This window comes from Crinia signifera, chromosome 3, assembly GCF_055691185.1.
Source record: "Crinia signifera chromosome 3, ASM5569118v1, whole genome shotgun sequence".
In the NCBI taxonomy this organism is placed as follows: domain Eukaryota; kingdom Metazoa; phylum Chordata; class Amphibia; order Anura; family Myobatrachidae; genus Crinia; species Crinia signifera.
In genome coordinates, this window is record NC_139219.1 from 38,362,496 (window position 1) to 38,383,219 (window position 20,724).

General features: G+C 45.4%; 1 protein-coding gene across 3 annotated transcripts in view; it reads right to left on the bottom strand.

Annotated features, from left to right (window-relative positions):
• Window positions 1-18,673, bottom strand: part of HHAT (hedgehog acyltransferase) — a 365,335-nt gene extending 346,662 nt beyond the window's left edge. For all 3 annotated transcript variants that reach the window (XM_083175655.1, XM_083175656.1, XM_083175654.1), the window contains exons 1-2: window positions 18,554-18,673; window positions 3,063-3,183 (exon numbers count right to left, since the gene is read on the bottom strand). In XM_083175655.1, coding sequence (XP_083031781.1) covers window positions 3,063-3,183; window positions 18,554-18,583 — 151 coding nt within the window. In that variant the 5' untranslated portion in view covers window positions 18,584-18,673. The remainder of the gene's footprint in view (window positions 1-3,062; window positions 3,184-18,553) is intronic.
• Window positions 18,674-20,724: the final 2,051 nt, after the last annotated feature.

Consider the following 20,724-nt stretch of genomic DNA (forward strand, 5'->3'; position numbering starts at 1 on the left):
GATATCTGACTTCAGTGGTCCCCATCCAAGCCTGTTAATTGCTCTTCCCAGTCAGATATTTCAGGTTCTGTCTGATTAAGAGTTTTTCTGAGGGTATATTCCAAAAGCTGGGATTCTCCCCCTTTGATGGACACTAGTAGCTTGTCTCTACTGTTCCCCAAACCAGAGATATCAGCCTTCCAGCAGCTGGTTACTGCTCCAGCTCCACACACCTAGTATGTAGTTTTATATACTCGTTGGCAGATTGCTCTGCCTACTGAACTCTGATCCCCTAGTCACCAATATCATTTGGTAGGTGGGATTCTCTCGTTTTTAATTCCTGCAAACTGGAGATATCTGCAGTCAAGCAAGCTGTCCTCCCACCAGAAAATTATGAATAATAAGCCCACTCCACTATACACCCCTCCTCTGCATATTAAACATCCTCTACCACCCTGGAAGTTATGTATCAGGGCCCCTTCATTCAGCCCAATGCACCCTTCTCCCACCCTATCTCCCACCATCTGTGCAGTAAAGGTGTAATTAGTGGAAATTACTGATCCAGGCCCTACATGCTGAGCGGTTGATATAATACCCCCTACCACCGCTGGAGGATCGGTAGGTGCCCCAATACATTTCTATGCCCAGGGGTCTACACTGCTGTTGACGCCCCTGTATGTATATATATATATGTATATATGTGTGTGTGTGTGTGTGTGTGTGTGTATATATATATATATATATATATATATATATATATTATTATTATTATTATTATTATTATTATTATTTATATACATTTGGTCTATCTATAATACTTTAACTGACCCGGCATATACTGGGTCACCTAAGTGTCCATCTCCGTGCTTTGCTCCGCCCCTTTGGAAACCCCCTTCTGAAAATCCTGCGTTTGCCACTGATCAGAATGTATCGGTCTGTACAAATGTCAGCAGCACTGTACTGCTTAGAGGAACCAGCATCTAGCAGACGATAGAACCAACCACTTGTAATAATAACTTCTCATACTTATGGCACTCAATGATAACTACAAGGGATGGAGCGGAATAAAAATAACAAATTCTGCTGTAACCTCTTAAATATACCTGCACTGTAAGAATTTCAAAAGGATGTAAAGAGCCGTATCGACCTTGAATGAATAAAGAGCGATGGAATTGCAGTTATGAAACCATCTCACTACAGTTCAGTCAAGTTATTGAGAGAATGCTGGAAATTAACTATGTGACTCCAAAATGATTTTACATTGTTAAATGGGAACATTTTTGGCATGCCTGAAAAAATATTTTGGAAAAGTGCACTTTCTGGGTGAGATGTAATAAGCCTTGAAAACTGATACAATGGAGAATAATAAACCACCAACCAATCAGTACCTTAGTGCCATGTTTCAAACCCAGCCTGTAACATGACAGTTAGGAGCTGATTGGCTGGGATTCTCCATTTTATCACTTTCATGCTTCGTACATCTGGCCCTCAGTGTTTAAAACACACACACACACACAATCAGCAGCTTTATCACAAGAAATGCAAAGCATTAAATTAATGTACGGTAGTGTCCCATCTATTCAAGTTGCCACACCTGTAACACAACAACCAGAAAACTGCATAAAAAAACCCCTAAACAAATATATAAATATTCTTAAAATATCAAATTAACTAATCACTCTGCCGATTTCAAAATGGAAGCAAATAAAAAAGATAAAGTATATGCTCCCCCGTGAACGCCCAACCCCTGTACAACCCCCCACTACCAGCGCCGCCCGCATCCTCTGGGTAACTGTGAGGGGATGGTGTCCGGGAACACATCCCCTCACATGAGGCCGAAGGGGACAGAAATCAATCGATGGTCGCTGACCATCAAAACATTTCTCTCTCCGTGGGAAATAAAAGTCAGTGAAAGCTCAACCGGAGACGGCAGAAGACGGGGCTGGCGCTGACACGTCATGAGCAAGCAACGCCCCACCTGCATTCCCAGGGGAACACCCAGCATTTTCATGGGGATGCCCATAAAACCTACCCGTGCCAACTCCTGTGGGGAAATTTACCAAGAAGGCCCATTCGCCATAGAATTAATACTGATCCTCAAATTACATTTAAACTGGGTCTAAAGAAGGGACCACTGTATGAAAGAAAGAAGAAGTTGTATTTGTGGTACATACAGTGATACTGGACCTAATTCTTCATGAGTGTATTCTCTGTTGAGTATCCCTTATCCAAAACGCACGTGACCAAAAGCATTTTGGATAATGGATTATTCTGTTTTTTTTGGAATATTTTTATATTTGAATGAGGTACAGTATCTTGCATTTAAGGTCAGGGCCCGGGAATCCGGCCCGGGAAGAATCGCGAATCACGTCACCAAGCGGCCGCAGCCTGGTCATAAAGAAGGGCAGGATAGCCCAAAACAAATATGGCCGCCGCACTGCAGGACTGATAGCACCGGCCCTGGCAGTATGGAAATCTGGACTGGCCCACCGGGAAATGGCCTGGTTTTTCGGCGGGCCAATCCGCCCGTTTAAGGTAAATAAACACATCAGCACATGAAATACACACAAATACATTGTATTAGAGCATGAAACAAGGTTTTAAAACATGAAACAAAGTTTGTGTACTATCTCAGAAACAGATGGTGAAATTGAATAGGATGAGAGATTCAGAAAGTGAGAGATTTGGTAAGAAATCTCCAGTTTTTTTAAAGCGGCAATCATTTACAATTCAAAATCAAACTGGTTTCACAGTAAATGATTGCCGCTTTAAAAAAAAACCTGGAGAATTCTTGCCAAATCTATCACTTTCTGAATCTCTCATCCTATTAAATTTCACCCTGAAATACCAAGCAATCATTTTCTAGCACATTTTTAGTGCCAGTTACATATCATTTCCCCAGAAGTGCCAGTTAAAAATGTACCCAGTAGGTTTTTACCAACAAAAAATAAGGTACATACCGGAGACTATGGTTTTTGGAATAATTTGGATAAAGGATAAATGTATAAGGGATACTCAATCTGTATCACCAAACTGAAAGTTACATTCGGCCATATAAGCCATTAGTCAATTCTGAAACTTACCTCTGGATGACAGGTAGACCTGATAAAATGAATATAAGTGAATTCCCAGTGAGAGCAGTAAGTAAATGTAGTACTCCCATTTGGGCAGCGGGTATTGTTTCATGGAGACGCCGGTGGGAGCCTGCAAGAGAAGTATATACTATTATTATTTAGAGGGCAAACAAATGTTTGACCAATGTGTACAGTTGTGTTGATAAAGGACGTTTTATGCTCTATGTCCTTTTGTTTATACAGTTAGTTCCTTTAAATGTTTTTTTTTTAACTAGGAATAACCCTGTAGGATTCGACAACACAAAGAATCTATTAACATACTGAAAAACACTAACGGACAAATATAATAAGTATTCAATAGTCATTCAATATAAAGGTTGGTTTTGCTTTCAGACTAACTGCTACTGTACTTTAAATCTACTATCTTTTTGGAATTGCGCCATCTACAGCAAACCACAGGCTATTGCATTTCGCCCTAACTGTTCTGAAGCAGTATTGCCAAATCCATTATATGCTAATGAATATGCATTTTCATAATTAAATCCTACAAATACTCAAGTCTGCATGCTATTTACTAAAATGCTAAAATTGCGATTCCCGACCGGTCAGCACCGCCGATCCACTGTCTGGATGCACCGAAGGCCATCCGTCAAGAAAATGGGCAATTAAACAAGTTAAAAATACCGAATTAAACATCACAAGCTTTTTATTGATAAAAAGTGATTAAAGTATAATACAGAAACAATTACACAAAAACTGACTAAGGGGCAGATTTATTAAGCTTGGAGAAGAGATAAACTGGAGATAAAGTGGAGAAAAGGTAAAAGGAGATAAAGCACCAGCCAATCAGCTGTGTTTGAAAAAGACAGTTGGGAGTTGATTGGCTGGTGCGTTATCTCCTTTTACCTTTTCTCCGCTTTATCTCCAGTTTATCTCTTCTCCAAGCTTAATAAATCTGCCCCTTAGTCAGTGTATATGTAAGGATCTTGAAATGCAGAGGTTAAAATTAACAGAAAAAACGAAATCTACAGCTCACTGAGGTCAGACAGACAAAAAGGAAAAAAAGACACTAATTATTTGTTTTGTTTCATTTATATATGGGAGGCCATTTTAAGGAAACTTTTTGTATGTTGCTTCACGGCAGTGAAATAGGGAATATTGAAGAGAGACAACGCAAACAGAGGCAAAGTGCTCAGCGGGCACATTCAGCGTCACGACACTTGTCTTAGCACTCCTTCCCAACCGATCTCACTGTTGTGGCTCCCTTCGGAGATTGTGATAGGTTGCTGATTGATTTCACATATTACAGGATATGCACTGTACATGTGTCAGGTTTGGTGCCTGGAAAGTGACAGGACGGATTATACAGGTATCATAAATCTGCTTGGTTTATTGTGCTTTGAAAAAAGGTGCGTTTGTTCATTGCATTAGAACCAAATCATAACTACAACCAAAACCAGTAATGCAGAGAAATGGCCCAGCATTCTGTGTATAGATACAATTAGGGATAATGTGGGTTATTCTGGTGAATTCGCTGAGATGTGAATTTGCATCCTTGCGAGTGAACCAGATCCTGCTTTGCGAATGGTGATACGCCGCCCTACCATTTGCAAGGCGCGTTGCTTTGCAATGGCTGCAAATGGATGTTGTATATAAACATCAATTCGCATGTCAGTGGGAACCTCCCACATCTTTCATGGAAGGTGCACGGATATGTAAGGTTGCTCTGAGCAACAGGGGGAAGTGGGCGGGAAACAGGGGGAAGTGGGCGGGTAGCTGACATCCAGTGATGTAGGCTGCCCACCCCCCACATGTGCATCACGACACCATTAGCATGAGAATGCCCAGTGTTCTCATGGGAACGCCCTTGAAACGCTGGGCGTTCCAATATGCTAATGGGGCAGCCCAGCGCCCGACTCCCCCCACCCACCCGCCCTCTGGATGTAAAGATGGGTTTATTTGACGTGGGTGCACACATCCAGTCTATGGGCAAACATAGGCATGTGCAGCACATTTTTTAGGGGGTGCACCGTCAAAGGGGTGTGCCTAAAACCACCTTTTGGGCATGTCTAAGACCACAAATTGGGTGTGTCTAACACCACCAATCAGGCATGTTTACTATCATTTAGGTTAGGCTTCTAGGTGATCCAGCCCACGTGGTGAAATGGGTTCTATCGGTCTTCAGCAGTCCCCTGCTGCAGGGGGGAACTGACAGACAGCCTCCAGACACGGATCGGTGCTCCTGCTTGTAACACAGGTATTTCCTCCTGCCTCTTCTGTGTGTGGCTGACCCGCTGGTGACGCATTTCAGTCCTGCACTGCGGCGGCATCAGGACTGATCTAACACCGCATACAGCCGATAATTAAGGATTCTTATTGGCTATACTCATCTAGTCATTACTAGCGGGACTATATGCAGGTTTCAACCAATAATTACTAAAATGTACAACAAATTGAGATGTTAATTGAATTATTGATACACTGACCTTGTCTGGAGTAGTCCCATTGAGGACGCTTTTCTTCCTATTTTGAAGGTTTAGAAGAGGCTCTATTTGTGCCTCACATTATCATTTACAAGTAATTTTAATGTGTATTTTTTAGACTAACACCACCTATCGCTACTGTTCAATTTAATGAATCGATACTCAGTAGCTGTTTGCACTTTTTCATTACAAATATTGTGTACAATAATTTTTGAAATTATATTTTATAAAGTGTGGAAATAAAAGTTAAGTTTTAAACCATTCATTAAACAAAGTACTGTATTAAAAGTGTGCCCTCCACAAGAAATCCATTTTGCTTAACGGATTGCCTGTCTATCACAGTCACCCATTTTTCTTGTATGAGTATTAGATTATTCGATTTCTTGGGGGCACCTCCAACACTATTTAAATTACCCTATGTGATAAGGATCGATATATTTAAGATAGTTGGATCATTCATTCAATTCTAACTACCTAGAGATTACATCCTGTGCGGGATACAACCCCTTTCTGTCAGGTCTACCATCATCTATTGCTAACTCAGTACAATATAAAATGTCTCTCACCCACACCATAATCTTCTGTCTATTTCAGTTTTAACCTTCTAATTACTCTATGTAACAGTGCATGCAAATAAAGTCAAAAACATGTATGGATGACGCAGGTATGTAGTGATAGTACAATTAACAATAAAAAACACACAAAATTGATTGAAGGGCACTTCTTTTAATGAAATGCAGTTCTGAAAACAAAAAAAGTATTTGGTAAAAGGTATTGCTGGTATTCATAGTGGCAGGGAGGTGTTTATAAGGGTGGGCACAGCATTAAGGGGTGCGCGTGCACCCCTAAAACTCAAAAACAAAAATCGGGCGCATGTGAATGAACCTGAATAAGGGCCCTTATTCAGATATGATCTCAGTACAAATTTGTTCTCAAAATGGGAAAAAACATGTGGACTGCAGGTGGGGCAGATGTAACATGTACAGAGAGAGTAGAGGCCCATACAGACACTACGATGTGTCACATCTTAACTACCATCGTTCATTTTCACCCTTGAAGTGAAAATGAACGACCTCAGCATTGCAGTGATCGCTGGTGCACGACGGATGAGAAACGACCACAAATGATGCAGGTCCTTTTTCTATTGAAAAACAAACATTGTTAACGACCATAGCCAAATTAACCTGCATGCATGGACGATAGCTATGGTCTTTAACGACCCACGGGTACGCGCATCGTTTGTAGTCGTCCATCATTCACAGCATAAACACTAGACGATGTTGAAAGATTCACCTCCTGAACGACCCTGAACGAAGTCGTTCTGAGTTGTTCAGGAGGTGATTTATAATGGGGTCGTTCATCATCATTAAGGAATCATCGTAGTGTCTGTATGGGCCTTTAGATTTGGGTGGGGTGTGTTGAAACTGAAATCTACTTTGCAGTGTAAAAAAATGCAGCCAGTACCCTGCACAGAAACAAAATAGCACACAAATCTAACTCTCTCAATACATGTTACATCTGCCCCACCTGCAGTGCACATGGTTTTGGCCATTTTGAGAACAAATTTGTACTGCGATCAGATTTCCGCTTCAGGTAGGTGTGCAGGGTTAGTGGGGGCGGCGATGAGGGAGCAGCAGGGAGTCGGCGGTGATCTCCAATGGAATGGGGCATGCAAGCGTCTTAAGCACTGCAGGGCGGCGGGTAGCGGGGACCTGGCGAATGGCGATAGAATCGCCACGAGGAGCTCCAATGTGAGCTGCTCCATCTGTACAGGCTGATAGATCCCAGAGCTGACGTCACATGCCCTCCCTAAAAACGAATGGGCGCACCTCGTTTTTCCTGGCACTCCCCAAAAATGTCCGGTTATCACCCACAAATGAAGACTTCCTGCCAAACTGTGGCCAGGTTGCAAATAAAAATGAGTTGATTTTTGTCGCTGCTTGGCATCGCGCATGCGCTTTGGGGCCCAGATGCATGCACAGACTTTTTATAACCGATCGGCTTGGGAAATCGCACAACAGCGATCAGGTCTGAATAACCCCCTACATCCCACAGTGCACACGAGGACAATCTATATACAGTCACACAAACACTCAATGATCAATTGGTGACACTGAGGGGCTGGGTAGACAGTATAAAGCCTCCAAAGCTGTTCCCCGCAGAGTACCCAATATGCTCCATTCTCACTTTCTTTCACAACAAACAGCTGTCTCCATGAGCTGCACTTTATTGGAAACAAAGTAAATGAGAGCAAGAAATAAAGTTAGTGAACCGGTTCCGCTAGCTGGGAGTGTGCAGCTGTACTGCATGCAGCAATCACTTATAGTGGTGCTTGTCAGTTCTGTGAAACCAAAGTGTTAAATCCTGCATGACATGTGCCAGCGGGAGAATGTAAGTGAATTAAGCCCGCAAGACGGAAAACAGGTAGAAAAGCTGACGACGGGGAAAGGGATACGGCATCCGTACAAATGAAGTGGAAAATGTGTAGGTGTGGGAGAGAATGGAACAGTAAGATGACATGAGTGGGACGCAGCAGCAGGAAGGCGGATGGGTAGGAAACATACAGCGGGTTATATGTATTGGAAATAAATCCAATGCTATGGACTAGAAAATAAATATTATTATGCTGGTACTGTATACACTGAATATGTTCTTAGAACTTCCGCATTTACAAAGAAAGTAAATTTACAGATCAGGACAGTAATAATAAACAGAATAATCAAACTTGGGTCATTCACAAGCTGATATCCATTGGGCAGCTGCCTAGGGTGCCGAGAAATGGGGAGCGCCATCAAGTCTTCCCATCATTAAATTAAGGATATCTATGAGAAGACATCCTTGTTGTACTTGATGCAGGTGGTAGCAGATGCCACCTCCCCACTTCCACTTGAGGGAGTATTGGCGGCAGTGTGGGGTTGGGGGGGGGGGGGGGGGGGACAGCAGGTTGAAATTTTTCTTAGAGTGCTGAGAAACCTTAAACGGGGTCCTGTTAACACAGCTTGTTGTATAGACCCCTACCTAAGATTATAGGGGTTATAGGTTAATGTTTTAGGATGGAGCGGATTGAATATTGATAAAAGAATAATAATTGATAAAAGAAACGTCAGGTCATACATATCTAGTATTTCATCTTTACCAACACAGTTTATATCTGCTAGTGTGACTATTTACTGTAACTAGATCACAGTACAATTAATTCACAAATCTGGTATTATATTACATTATCTGTGAACCATTGTGTAGAGCTGGGGTAGCCAACCCTAGTCCTCGAGAGCTACCAACAGTGCATGTTTTGCAGGTCTCCTCACAGAATCACAAGTGAGCTAATTAGCTCCATCTGTGTATCTTTTAAAATGTGTCAGTGATTAATGAGTGCAGCTGTGCAGCAGCTAGGTTGTCTGGAAAATGTGAACTGTTGGTAGCTCTCGAGGGCTAGGGTTGGCTACCACTGGTGTAGAGTAAATATTAAAATCAGACTTCAGTGTCCAACATCTTCAAAATCAGCACTGAAGTGCTTCACCATTAATCCTATTATTACACCAAATATAACATTGCACTAACATCCATTTCTAGTCTACAAAGTAATTTAGTATATTTCCATTTGGCACCATCTAGTGTTTGTTTTTTAAACTTCATGAGTATCATTTCAGTGTTTAATATACCAACTTGTCACAGGTATTGGTTAAATTATGAAGAATTTACATGCCTAAAAATGTTTAAGTCCAAAATACAAAAAGATAGATAATTGGTTCTTAAACTCAGCTCTCAGGACCCGAAACAAATCACTTTTTACAGGTTTACTCAGTAGGTGCACAGGAGTATTCATTGCTCAATGACACATTTTAAATCAGCTACAGGCTGAGCTAGTTAACGCACTTGTGATTCTAATGCTGCGTACACACGGGGGAGATATATTGCTCAGGCATATATTGCTGAGCAATATATGGCTGAGCAATATATTGCTCAGTTTCTCCTGTTCATCAGCGACCAGAGATGGTCGCTGATGAAAAAGAAACTGCCCGGGGGAGCCCGGCAGTGGTAATCAGCTGGTCGCAGGAGCATGTTCCTGCGACCAGCGATCACCACAGGGGCAAAAACGGGAGCGCGCACCCGGCGATATATCGCCGGTGCACACTCCCATTGCGGGCAATATGGTCGCTCAGCGACCATATTTCCCGCGGTTTTGGACAAAATCGCCCCCGTGTGTACGCACCTTAAGAGGAGACCTGAAAAACATGTATGAGGACCGAGTTTGAGAACCTGATAGACTAGTGTTAAGGCCCATCGACGGACGAGTGAAAGTTTATGCTTATGCAATTCTCAAAAGTTTTGTGAAGTGAAAATGATTTTCATTTAATGGACAATTAGAGGCCTTTAACCCCTTCGGTGCCGGAGCAGGCTCACCCGAGAAATTTCCGGGCATGCCATTGTAAAGAAAGTGTGCGCCAATGGTGCCTCCAGCGGTGAAACACTGGCGCACTACCATCCCCCGTCACTGATCTCCCCCCTCCCGTTAGCATACCTCCCAACATGACCCCCTCCAGGAGGTACACAATGCTCTGTTTCTGGACTTCCCTCTTAATTTCTGATAACCATCACCTGTTTTAAACAGGTTAACTGATAAGAAATGATAATCATAAATTACCAGGGAAGTCCAGGAACAGAGGGTCATGTTGGGAGGTAGGGGTTAGCGATCCTAGCCATCACTACTCAGGGAGGAACGGGGCCGCTCGGGAAGGATTAGGGCTGCTTGGGGAGGATCACGGCCGCTTAGGGCTGTTCTTGTGTTCAAGCATCCAAACACAGGAATGCCCGAACAGACGAGCGCTCCCCCCCCCCCCCCCCCTCCCCCTCCCCCCCCCAAGCGGCCCCGAACTTCTCCAAGTATCCGCAAACAGCCGAAGCAGTCAGCAGCAGGCACAGGGGAGCAGGGGTTGCTGCAGAAGGCAGCGGCTGCCCCTTCTGTGGTGAGTATTTCTGGTAGGTTTGTCCTGCCCCAGGAAAACCTACCACTCAAGAGGTTAAGGGTCCACTTAAGGAAGTCTTTTTATTGTTTTGGATTCAGTGCCATCGAGAGGGGGGGTACTTTTTACACAGGCCAGTGTCTGTTGGAGGGGCCCGGGTCCTGGTCCCCCTCCCCCACTACAGAGACCGGGCAGTGGGAGTAAAGAGCAGAGGCTGCCACAGCAGCACAGCCTCTCTCCCCCGCTCAGAGAGGCAGCTGCAGCAGCATACTGCAACCCCTGCAAAACAATATTTAACAGGAACATGGCCACACCCTCCCATTAGCCCTATCCCCTGTTGACCACACCCCTTTTTTTTACAGATGCCTGACATCGCTTTCAGCAGCCCTGGTTGTATTCAGAATGTCATAAGCTTTCCAACGAAAGCATGGACCTTATGACAGTCCCCCTAAGTGGTCTTACGATTAAACCCATCTTCGAACTTAGATTGTCCCTTAAGATGATATGGTAGTGTGCAAAGTCTGAAGACGATTAGCTAAAGCGTTCAAGAGTTATTGTAGAACATCTATACACACACACACAAAAATTGTTCAATTGTACTTATGTAGATAGGCTAGATACTACTGCGAGAATTGCAAGGATCTTTCTGCATGTGATATATCGTATGCGACTCCCTTCCTGCTGCTGGGTGGTGGTCTGAGTCAGTGGTCGGACATGCAGGCAGGTCCAACCTCCAACTCCTATTCAATGCACGGGACCGCGTATTGGATGGGACATCAAATAGTACCTCTCAACAAGTCCCCTATTTCTGGACTTCCCCCTTAATCTAGGCGTACCATCACCTGTGGTGAAACGGATTCAGTATTGAATCCCGGCGGTCGGGATCCCGGCGTTCAGAATCCCGACGCCGGAATCCCAACAGCCGAAATGCCGACAAGGGGGGGACGTGGATCGCCCCCCCTTGCGGGCACGCTGCGCTCGCCACGCAGCGGGCCCGGTGCCTCGCTACGCTTGGCACACTAATTTATTATCCCTCCAGGGGTGTCGTGGACACCCACGGAGGGAGAATGTGTCTGCATTTCGGCGGTCGGGATTCCGGCGTCGGGATTCTGAACGCCGGGATCCCGACCGCCGGCATTGTAACTGCATCCCGGTGAACCACCTTTCTTATAAATGAACCTGGTTAAAACAGGTGATGGCAATCCTAAATTAAGATGGAGGCCAAGGAACAGAGCATTGTCTCTCTCCTGGAATGGGTCATGTTTGGAGCTACAATCAAACACATGCGACTCTGCCCAATCTGTCGGAATCGTGTGTATGGGGGCCTTAACAGTAGGTGGCGTTACCATACTGTAACATCTTGGAAATGTACAGGAAAGGGGTCTCTAGCTGCTTGTAATGAGAGGTGTAACTTTGCTGAGATTTATAGTACTACACAAAAAAAGGCGATGATGGTGCACTTTACAATCATTACTACTAAAAATGACGGTACTCTTTACCTAGATGGGCGCCCGCGATTGAAATCGCGGGCGTCGGGGATAAAAATCGCGGTCATCGCGGGCATCGCGGCCATCGCGGGTAAATCGCGGGTACATAAAAATCTGCTACCCGCGATGACCGCGATTTTCCCATAGGGAACAATGTTAAAAAGGCTGATTGAGCGCGATTTTTATGGAAAATGCCTCAATGACCGCGATTTGGCCATAGGAATCAATGTTAAATGGGCCACAGAGCCCAAATAGGCACAATTAACCCTTAAAATGTCCCCCCAACTTTTTTACGCCACCCCACGATCCACGCCAACCCGAAGCGTGGCGAGCGCAGCGAGCCCGCGAGGGGCGGCGGTACGTGTCTTCCGACCTTTTCATGCCCTACTATCCACTAGGGCGTGGAGTGAGAATAGAATAGTGTGGCGAGCGCAGCGAGCCACCGAGCCCGAAGCGTGGCGAGCGCAGCGAGCCCCGCGAGGGGACGCGGATACCTTCACAGGTAAACGCGTCCCCTCGCGGGCTTCACAGGTGTCCGCGTCGCCACCGACACCTGTGAAGCCCGCGAGGGGACGCGTATAACTGTGAAGGTATCCGCGTCCGCTCGCCACGCTTCGGGCTCGGTGGCTCGCTGCGCTCGCCACACTATTCTATTCTCACTCCACGCCCTAGTGGATAGTAGGGCATGAAAAGGTCGGAGGACGCGTACCGCCGCCGCTCGCCACGCTTCGGGTTGGCGTGGATCGTGGGGTGGCGTTAAAAATTTGGGGGGACATTTAAGGGTTAATTGTGCTTATTTGGGCTCTGTGGCCCATTTAACATTGATTCCTATGGGCAAATCGGGTCCACTGAGCCATTTAACAGTAAAATCGTGTCCATCGGGCCTTTTAACATTGATTCCTATGGCAAATCGGGAGCATCGCGGGTACATTTATGGACGGACGCGACGCGACCGACGCGATTTCCATGTTTAACATGGGTTTCAATGGGAAATCGCGGGCATCGCGTCGGTCGCGTCGCGGCCACACATAAATGTACCCGCGATGCCCGCGACGGGCGCCCATCTAGGTAAAGAGTACCAAAATGACAATATATATTACAAATAAATATCAAAGAGGTTGTTGGCATAAATGCGGCCATGCCCACCAGCATCCAGGTCGCCTCTGCTGGGCAAGTCCCTAGCACTCTGGGGTTCATGTCTAGTGTGCAGGGCACCCCCAAACCAGGCCAGCCAAAAAGAAAACCCAGGTCATCACACAAATGAAAGACAACAGAGAAATGTTAACGTGTCTGGTGTGCGACATCTTGGAATTGGCCAGATCTGCATCAATCAGTTCTAATCTGAAATCGGCTAGGCTGTATATGGCGAGGCGATATGAATTATCAGAGAATAAAGCCGCTCGATAGTGGGTTCTCCTACAGGTAGAACATTCCATTTCTGACGTGCTACGGACATTTCTGACGTGCTGCAGACATTCTACATACTGTATATGGTCATGCGTGTACAAAGAATACCTAACGAAAGGTATTACCTCTGTGAATAGCGCAGTGGCCGACCATGGTGCTTAATGATCATGACCATTGGCATTGTGGTAACAGACAAGCGGCACTACCTCATATAACATTATTCTAGTTCACTCTTTCTGACAAAATCCTTCTTAGATGGACAAAACCATGTGCACTGCAGGTTGGGCAGATGTTACTTGAGCAGAGAGAATTATATTTCTGTGGGGTTTTACTTCAAAGTGAGATCTATATTGCAGTGTAAAAATAAAGCAGTATTTACCCTGCACAGAAAAAAATATAACTCACCCAAATATAATTATCTCTGCACATTTTACATCTGCCCCCCTGCAGTGCACATGGTTTTGTCCAGCTAAGAAGGATTTTGTCAGAAAGAGTGAACTAGAATAAGGCCCTTAGTGCAGGAGCTACCAGATACATATCCAGCAGGTCAGTACAGCGTGAACATTACAACTTGGGATGTTACTAAATAGACCCTCAAATGGCATCGGTTGGGGCTGCTGTTCCAATTGAACACGTTATTGACCAGTAACCATCCACACTGCAGTGCTTTGTGACCGCTTGCAGCCATTCATGGACATAATGTACCCCCCACAACAGTGGAATATTCCAGCTGGATAATGAACCGTGTCATCAGTTGTCCAGAATAAGTTCAAGGAGGATTCTGGAGAGTCCTGATGAATGGTGTGGCCACCACATTCACCCAAATGGGAACACAATTGAGCATTTATGGGAGAGGATATGGGTTATGCCACACCAAACCAACACATTGTTTCAAACTGATCATTTGTGATTGTAATGAAAAGGATTGGTATAATTCCTCCATCAAGCTCATCTTTAGTATAATACATTCCTCCATCCATCCCCAGCTTTTTTATACCCAAGGAAGCTAAATGTTTTATGGATTCCTATGGTAAATGTTCTGTGTCAGATGAATGGAAATACTAAAAACAAATGAAACCTTCAGCTAGTTCCAATCCATCAACCACCCATCCATCCAGGGCAGCAGCACCATATTTTAATGATCTGAAGTAAGCTTTCATAAAAAAGTGTTTAAAGAGATAAATTGAAAGGGTACTTGTGTAGTTTAACGGCGCCACCGCGCGCAGTCTCTTGCGTGCCGCTCTAGATGTAATGTACGTTATCAGCATAGGGCTGGCAGCAGCAGCGTGCGCTGCCCAGTGCTGACAGGTCATTGTGGTACTTGTAGTTCCACAGTGAACACCCCGGCACACCGCTAACATACGGGGTGTCCCAAATGCAGACGCTAAAATTTAGACGCTAAAGCGTCTGAATCTAGACTCCCTGCAAACCGCTAAGAAGGGGGAACCTAAATTTAGACGCTAAAGTGTCTGAATTTAGTAGGGTGTAGGGGTACATAGGGGCGCACTGTGCAAAACACTGTTAAACCTGTTCACAATGACACTAGTCAACGTAACAGCTGTCGACCTTGTTAATTCCACTATCCACGCCACCCTGAAGCGTGGCGAGCGCAGCAAGCCGCGCGAGGGGACGTGGTATGCGTCCGACCAACCTTTTCATACCCCCACTATCCACGTCGGCGTGGAGTTAATTTTATAAAGTGTGGCGAGCGCAGCGAGTATACCTGTGAAGTTATGCGCGTGCGCTCGCCACGCTTCGGGCTCGCCACACTTTATAAATTCAACTCCACGCCGACGTGGATAGTGGGGGTATGAAAAGGTTGGTCGGACGCGTACCGCTTCCGCTCACCACGCTTCAGGGTGGCGTGGATAGTGGAATTAACAAGGTCGACAGTTGTTACGTCGACTAGTGTCATTGTGAATAGGTTTGAGTGTTTTGCACAGTGCACCCCTATGTACCCCTACACCCTACTAAATGTAGACGCTTTAGCGTCTAAATTTAGGTGCCCCCTTCTTAGAGGTTTGCAGGGAGTGTAAATTCAAACGCTTCAACTCCACGTCGGCGTGGAGTTGAATTTAGATAGTGTGGCGAGCACAGCGAGCCACCGAGCCCGAAGCGCGGCGAGCCCCGCGAGGGGAAGCGGAATACATGTAAAGTAATCCACATCTGCTCACCACGCTTCGGGCTCGGTGGCTCGCAACACTATCTAAGATCAACTCCACGCCGACGTTGATAGTGGGAGTATGAAAAGGTCGGAGGGCACATACCGCCACCCCTCGCGGGCTCGCTGCGCTCCCCACGCTTCGGGTTGGCGTTGATAGTGGGGGTGGCGTTGACAATGGGGGTGCATTTAACATTGTAAGCACCCATCAGGGTGCTTGTACAATTAAAAATCCCATCGCATGCCGCTATATTGCATGCAATGCGAGGAGATGCACTTCGATCAAAATCGTGGCGCCGTGCTAATACACAAGTACCAATAAAATATAGCTTTTTGAGAAAATCAAGATTTTGACTTTTTTTTTTTCATTTTTCATTGTTATGAAACATACTCTTGTTTTATATATAATATGAAATATGGAAAACACAGAATATAGTTTAGGTATTGCGCTAATCAAATAGCAAGCCGCAACACCAGAACATCTCTCCTGTTAGTGAGAAACACAGAGTAGGTACGGGAAAGGGGGGGTTGTCTGGAGTGCGCTCTAACAGTACCACCTAGCACATATATATAATAGGCATGATATCACAATCATATATCCTCTGAAGTGGAATTCGGATGTTCAACAATTCAACGTAGACTTCATTCAAGATGTAATTCTTTATTTAAAAAGCCCTGTTAGAGCGCACTCCAGACAACCCCCCCCCTTTTCCATAATATGAAATATATATATATATATATATATATATATATATTATACACACACACACTAATACAGGTTGAGTATCCCTTATTCATTTATCCAGAAACCCAAATTTTCCGAAAAATTTGTTGTTTTTTTTCAGAATATTTGGGGTCTTTTGCTTTTGTCGTCCCCGCCACCTTTTTTCATACTTCCCTCATCCCCCAGAGTCCATGGCGACCACTTAAATCCTCTTCAGCGGCATCCCCAATCCCAAGGATGCATTGCGTGGGCGTCACCGGCGCACCTGCACAATGCATTCTTGGGACCAGGGATGCAGCTGAAGAGGATTACGATGGCCGCCATGGACGCCAGGGGACACCGTGGACGTCGGGGGGCCATCAGGGGACCAGGTTAGCAGGGGTGCCGAGAGGGGGGGGAGCAGGTACAGTTTACCTGGGCCTGTCAGGGGGGCCCTGGTCTGGACACACAAAAATTGTTGGCAAGTGCACCGGGTCTGAGTGCGCCGGAGTCAGCTGTTCAGCAGCGGCATTGGGAGTGCGAATGTGGGCGGACGTGGGGGCAGCAGAATCACAGAGGTCCTTCTGAGCGTTGTTCCGCTCTGACTCAAGGGCCTGCCACATGATGGGAGTTTACTGTGGCTCAGCAAAAGGAGGATACTTAGAGTAGGTATTCCCTGGGTTCTGGGAGGAACTGGGTCAAAAAGGCCACCTCCCGCGGGAGTACCACCAACTCCGCAGAATCCAGCCCGCCCCACTCCCCACATTCCCATCCCAGCCGCCACCAGCAGCAGCAGGTGCCAGTTCCATGTCTCCAGCCCAGCAGTCCCAGACCTGGTTCCCCACCCATGTCCAGGTCACTGTGTTCCAAGGTGGAAGGTGGGTGGCTGGTTGCTCTGTGTCTACTGCCTCCCTGCATGCTGCTGGGGCTGAGATCCGACTCTGGAAGTCAGCATTTAACCCCTGGCAGAGAATGTACTGTAACTCCATGACAACCAGCATGTTAACCCCTGGCAAAGCATGTAACCCATGGCAGAGCATATAAATCCATGGCAACAAGCATGTTAAACCCTGGCAGAGCATGTAACACCTGGCAGAGCAGGTTAATCCCATGGCAACGGGCATTTTAACCCCCTAATATGCAATGAGCATTACGGTGTGTGGAATATAGGGTGAGATTTAATAGGATGAGAGATTCAGAAAGTGAGAGATTTGGGAAGAAATTTCCAGCTTTTTTTAAGGCGGCAATCATTTACACTGCAAAATCACACTGGTTTTGCAGTGTAAATGATTGCTGCTTTAGAAAATCTGGAGATTTCTTCCCAAATCTCTCACTTTCTGAATCTCTCATCCTATTAAATCTCACCCAATGTGTACTTCCCCCTACGGTATGTGGCATAACGTGTAATGAGCATTGTGGCATGTGGTTTAATGTGTAATGGGTGTGTGACATGTGTAATAGGCATTACGGTGTAAATTTTTGTCCCTGTATCCACCTTGGAAGCAGTGGCGTAACAACAGGTCCACAGAGGAGCTCCGTCCCTGGGGGCCCCAGGAAGTTGTTGTACCGGGGCCCAGGATTTCTCTTGGCGACCCTGCAGGTAAGTATGGGGGAAAAAATTCTGAAATACACAGAAATCGCTTATCCAAAAATCTCATGGTCCCGAGCATTTCAGATAAGGGATATTCAACCTGTACATATATATTTTCAAAATCAGCGTTGAAGTGCGTACAATTTCAGCCATCGGGAGCACGCATCGCCAGCGGCGATTTGAACATTGTCATTCTGATCTGTCGGAATCGGATAAATCATTCAAAAAGTCATATAGTCTATACCCAGAGATGTGGCCAATATGGCTTCCCAATCTACGTCAGAACAACATATCATCCGATTAATCGCCTACTGTGCACCGGGCTTCACCTGTGTCTGTTATGGTACAACTGCTCCAGAACAGAAAAATCTATCAGCCATTACCGGTCAGTTGTGTGCTAACAATGTCATGCAATCACCTGGCAGATTGTATTTTGCCCACCTAGGCTGTAAAGCATATTTCCATATTACACTACATGTACTGTTCTACAACAGATTACACTGATATAGTAACAGAGCATGCAATGCTGTGCTAGCTCAGAGGTACACTATGCATCCTCTGGCTTTCCATTGTAGCAGCAAAACACCTAACAGCTACCAAATGCTGCCACATTCCACAACAACAGCTGCCATGAGGCAGTGGCCATGGCAGCCCTGCGCACCCAATCCCCCTCCCTGTGAGATCACTAATTCCCCAGTACATACCTTTCTGTCCCCCAACTCCCTGCCATTCATTACAAACACTGATCACATTCCCACCCAGTCTCCCGCCCCGCCTCCTCCGCTGAGGCGCTGCGCCGATTGGCTCTCAGAGGTGAGTAAAGTGGTGGGAATCAGCTGATTGACTGCAGGAGCTGTCAGTCTCCGACAAGCCTTTATGTCAACAATGCATGAAGTTTGGCTGAGCTGCAGCTGCGTGTGTGTAACACAGGGGCCCGCCCATGAAATCAGTGCAGCGATTTCTGATTGGCTAACAGTAGACGACAGATTGACAGCCTTGCGCTCATTGGATAGTTAATTGGGCCGGTGCCTACACGAGTTTCCAACGTCCTCATTAATAACAGCGTGGGGGTGCGAGAGTGCTGAGTAGTATATGTAAAGAGAGAAAGAGCGCTCTGTCTCTGTATAAAGCCTTCTTCTCAACGCCATGCTTTCTTATCACCCGGGATATGGGTGAGGGAACCACACAGTACTAGTAACGATTCCGGGAATGTAAGCGCCCCCCCTACCGGCTGCTGCAGGAAATGTAAATGATACAGTATGATAGCACAGAGCTTCTCCTGGAGACCAGATACATACATATCAGTGTGCATTTTTTACAAACTCAGACTGATTAAATTTCTCCATTATCTAATACCAGCTCTGTTCTGGCTTGTACAAAGTAACTTATACTGTCAACCTTTATTCATTAAATATATAAACTTTACTCACCTACTAGATTGGACAGATAAATCTGTATGTGTGTATCCAGCATTACAATTTTGGTTTGTAGCATTTAAATTCATATTTAGCCAAATACTAAGTAGTGCTTCGTATAACTTGGCTCCATGCAGGTTCAGTACACATGCACAAGGTGGACATTGACAAAAGGTTGACACAAGCACATTCAACATGAAAAAGGTTGACACCCTCACCTTTTACCCTATTCCTGACTAATACCCCTTTTACACCGCCTCAAAACTCCAGGTCTTCGGCGGATCAGACCCGGGTCAGAGGCGGTGTAAATCCGTCACACCGTGTCCCTTTACACGGGACTTCTACCCAGGTCCTTCTTCCAAATGCCGGGTCGGATCCGGAATTTTTAGTGTAAAAGGGGTATAACTAGGGAGCCAGCTGTGACCTGTCCCCTCCCCCATCCATAAATTAAAGGACACTTGGTTGAGGACATCTGAAAAACCTGAACAAGTTTCATGATGGCCAAACTGCAGAACAATAAGACAATGAAGACTGTAAAGTCCTTAGCATTGCTCATGGTAGATTGACTGTGCCAGACCTAGTGTATGCATCAGTTCTGAACCAAATCCTAACAAGACCCAAGATAATGAAGCAAATGAGCGCTTCAAGTGGACATTGATGTAGGTGCTTAGGGGAACCAGTGTTCAAGTTCCCAGCTGTGACTCTAGTGGGCCAGTGATAAAAAGCTTTATGTAGGAAAACTTGGGGGCTTTGGGTAGTTCTTGCATGTGAGCAGGAATGAGGAGACACGCTAGAGCAGTGGCTCTCAACCTTGGTCCTCAGGAACCCCGAATAGTGCACGTTGTGCAAGTGACAGAATTAGCTCCACCTGTGATCTTTTAAAATGTGTCAGTGAAAAATTAGTGCACCTGTGCACCTGCTAGGTGACCTGGAAAACATGCACTGTTGGGGGGTGGGTACTGAGGACCGAGGTTGAGAACCACTGCACTAGAGGCTATATGTGCAGAAGCAGACTAGCTGGCTGGGAGCAATAGTAGCTAGTGTTAAAGCTGCTCGATTTCCGATGCTGGAGTCGAAGATACAGATATCAGATTTGGAACCAATGTTGTTGATTCCATACTGGAACTAAAGAAGCAATAAGTATATATATCGGGCTGAGACTGATGAGATAGTTGTCAAGCTGGAACTGACTAAATAATTATCAGTCTGTAACTAACAAAGCAGTTATCAGACTGGAACTGATTATGCGGATATTGTGGTTGAACTGATAAAACAAACATCAGTTAGAAACCGATGATACAAATATCGTTCTGAAACCGATTCTACAAATATCAGTCTGCAACTGATGATACTAAAATCGTGCTGGAACTGATGATACAGATATGCTGCTGGAACCGATGATGCAGATATTGGGCTAGAACCAATGATGCATATATCTAACTGGAACCAATAATGCCGAT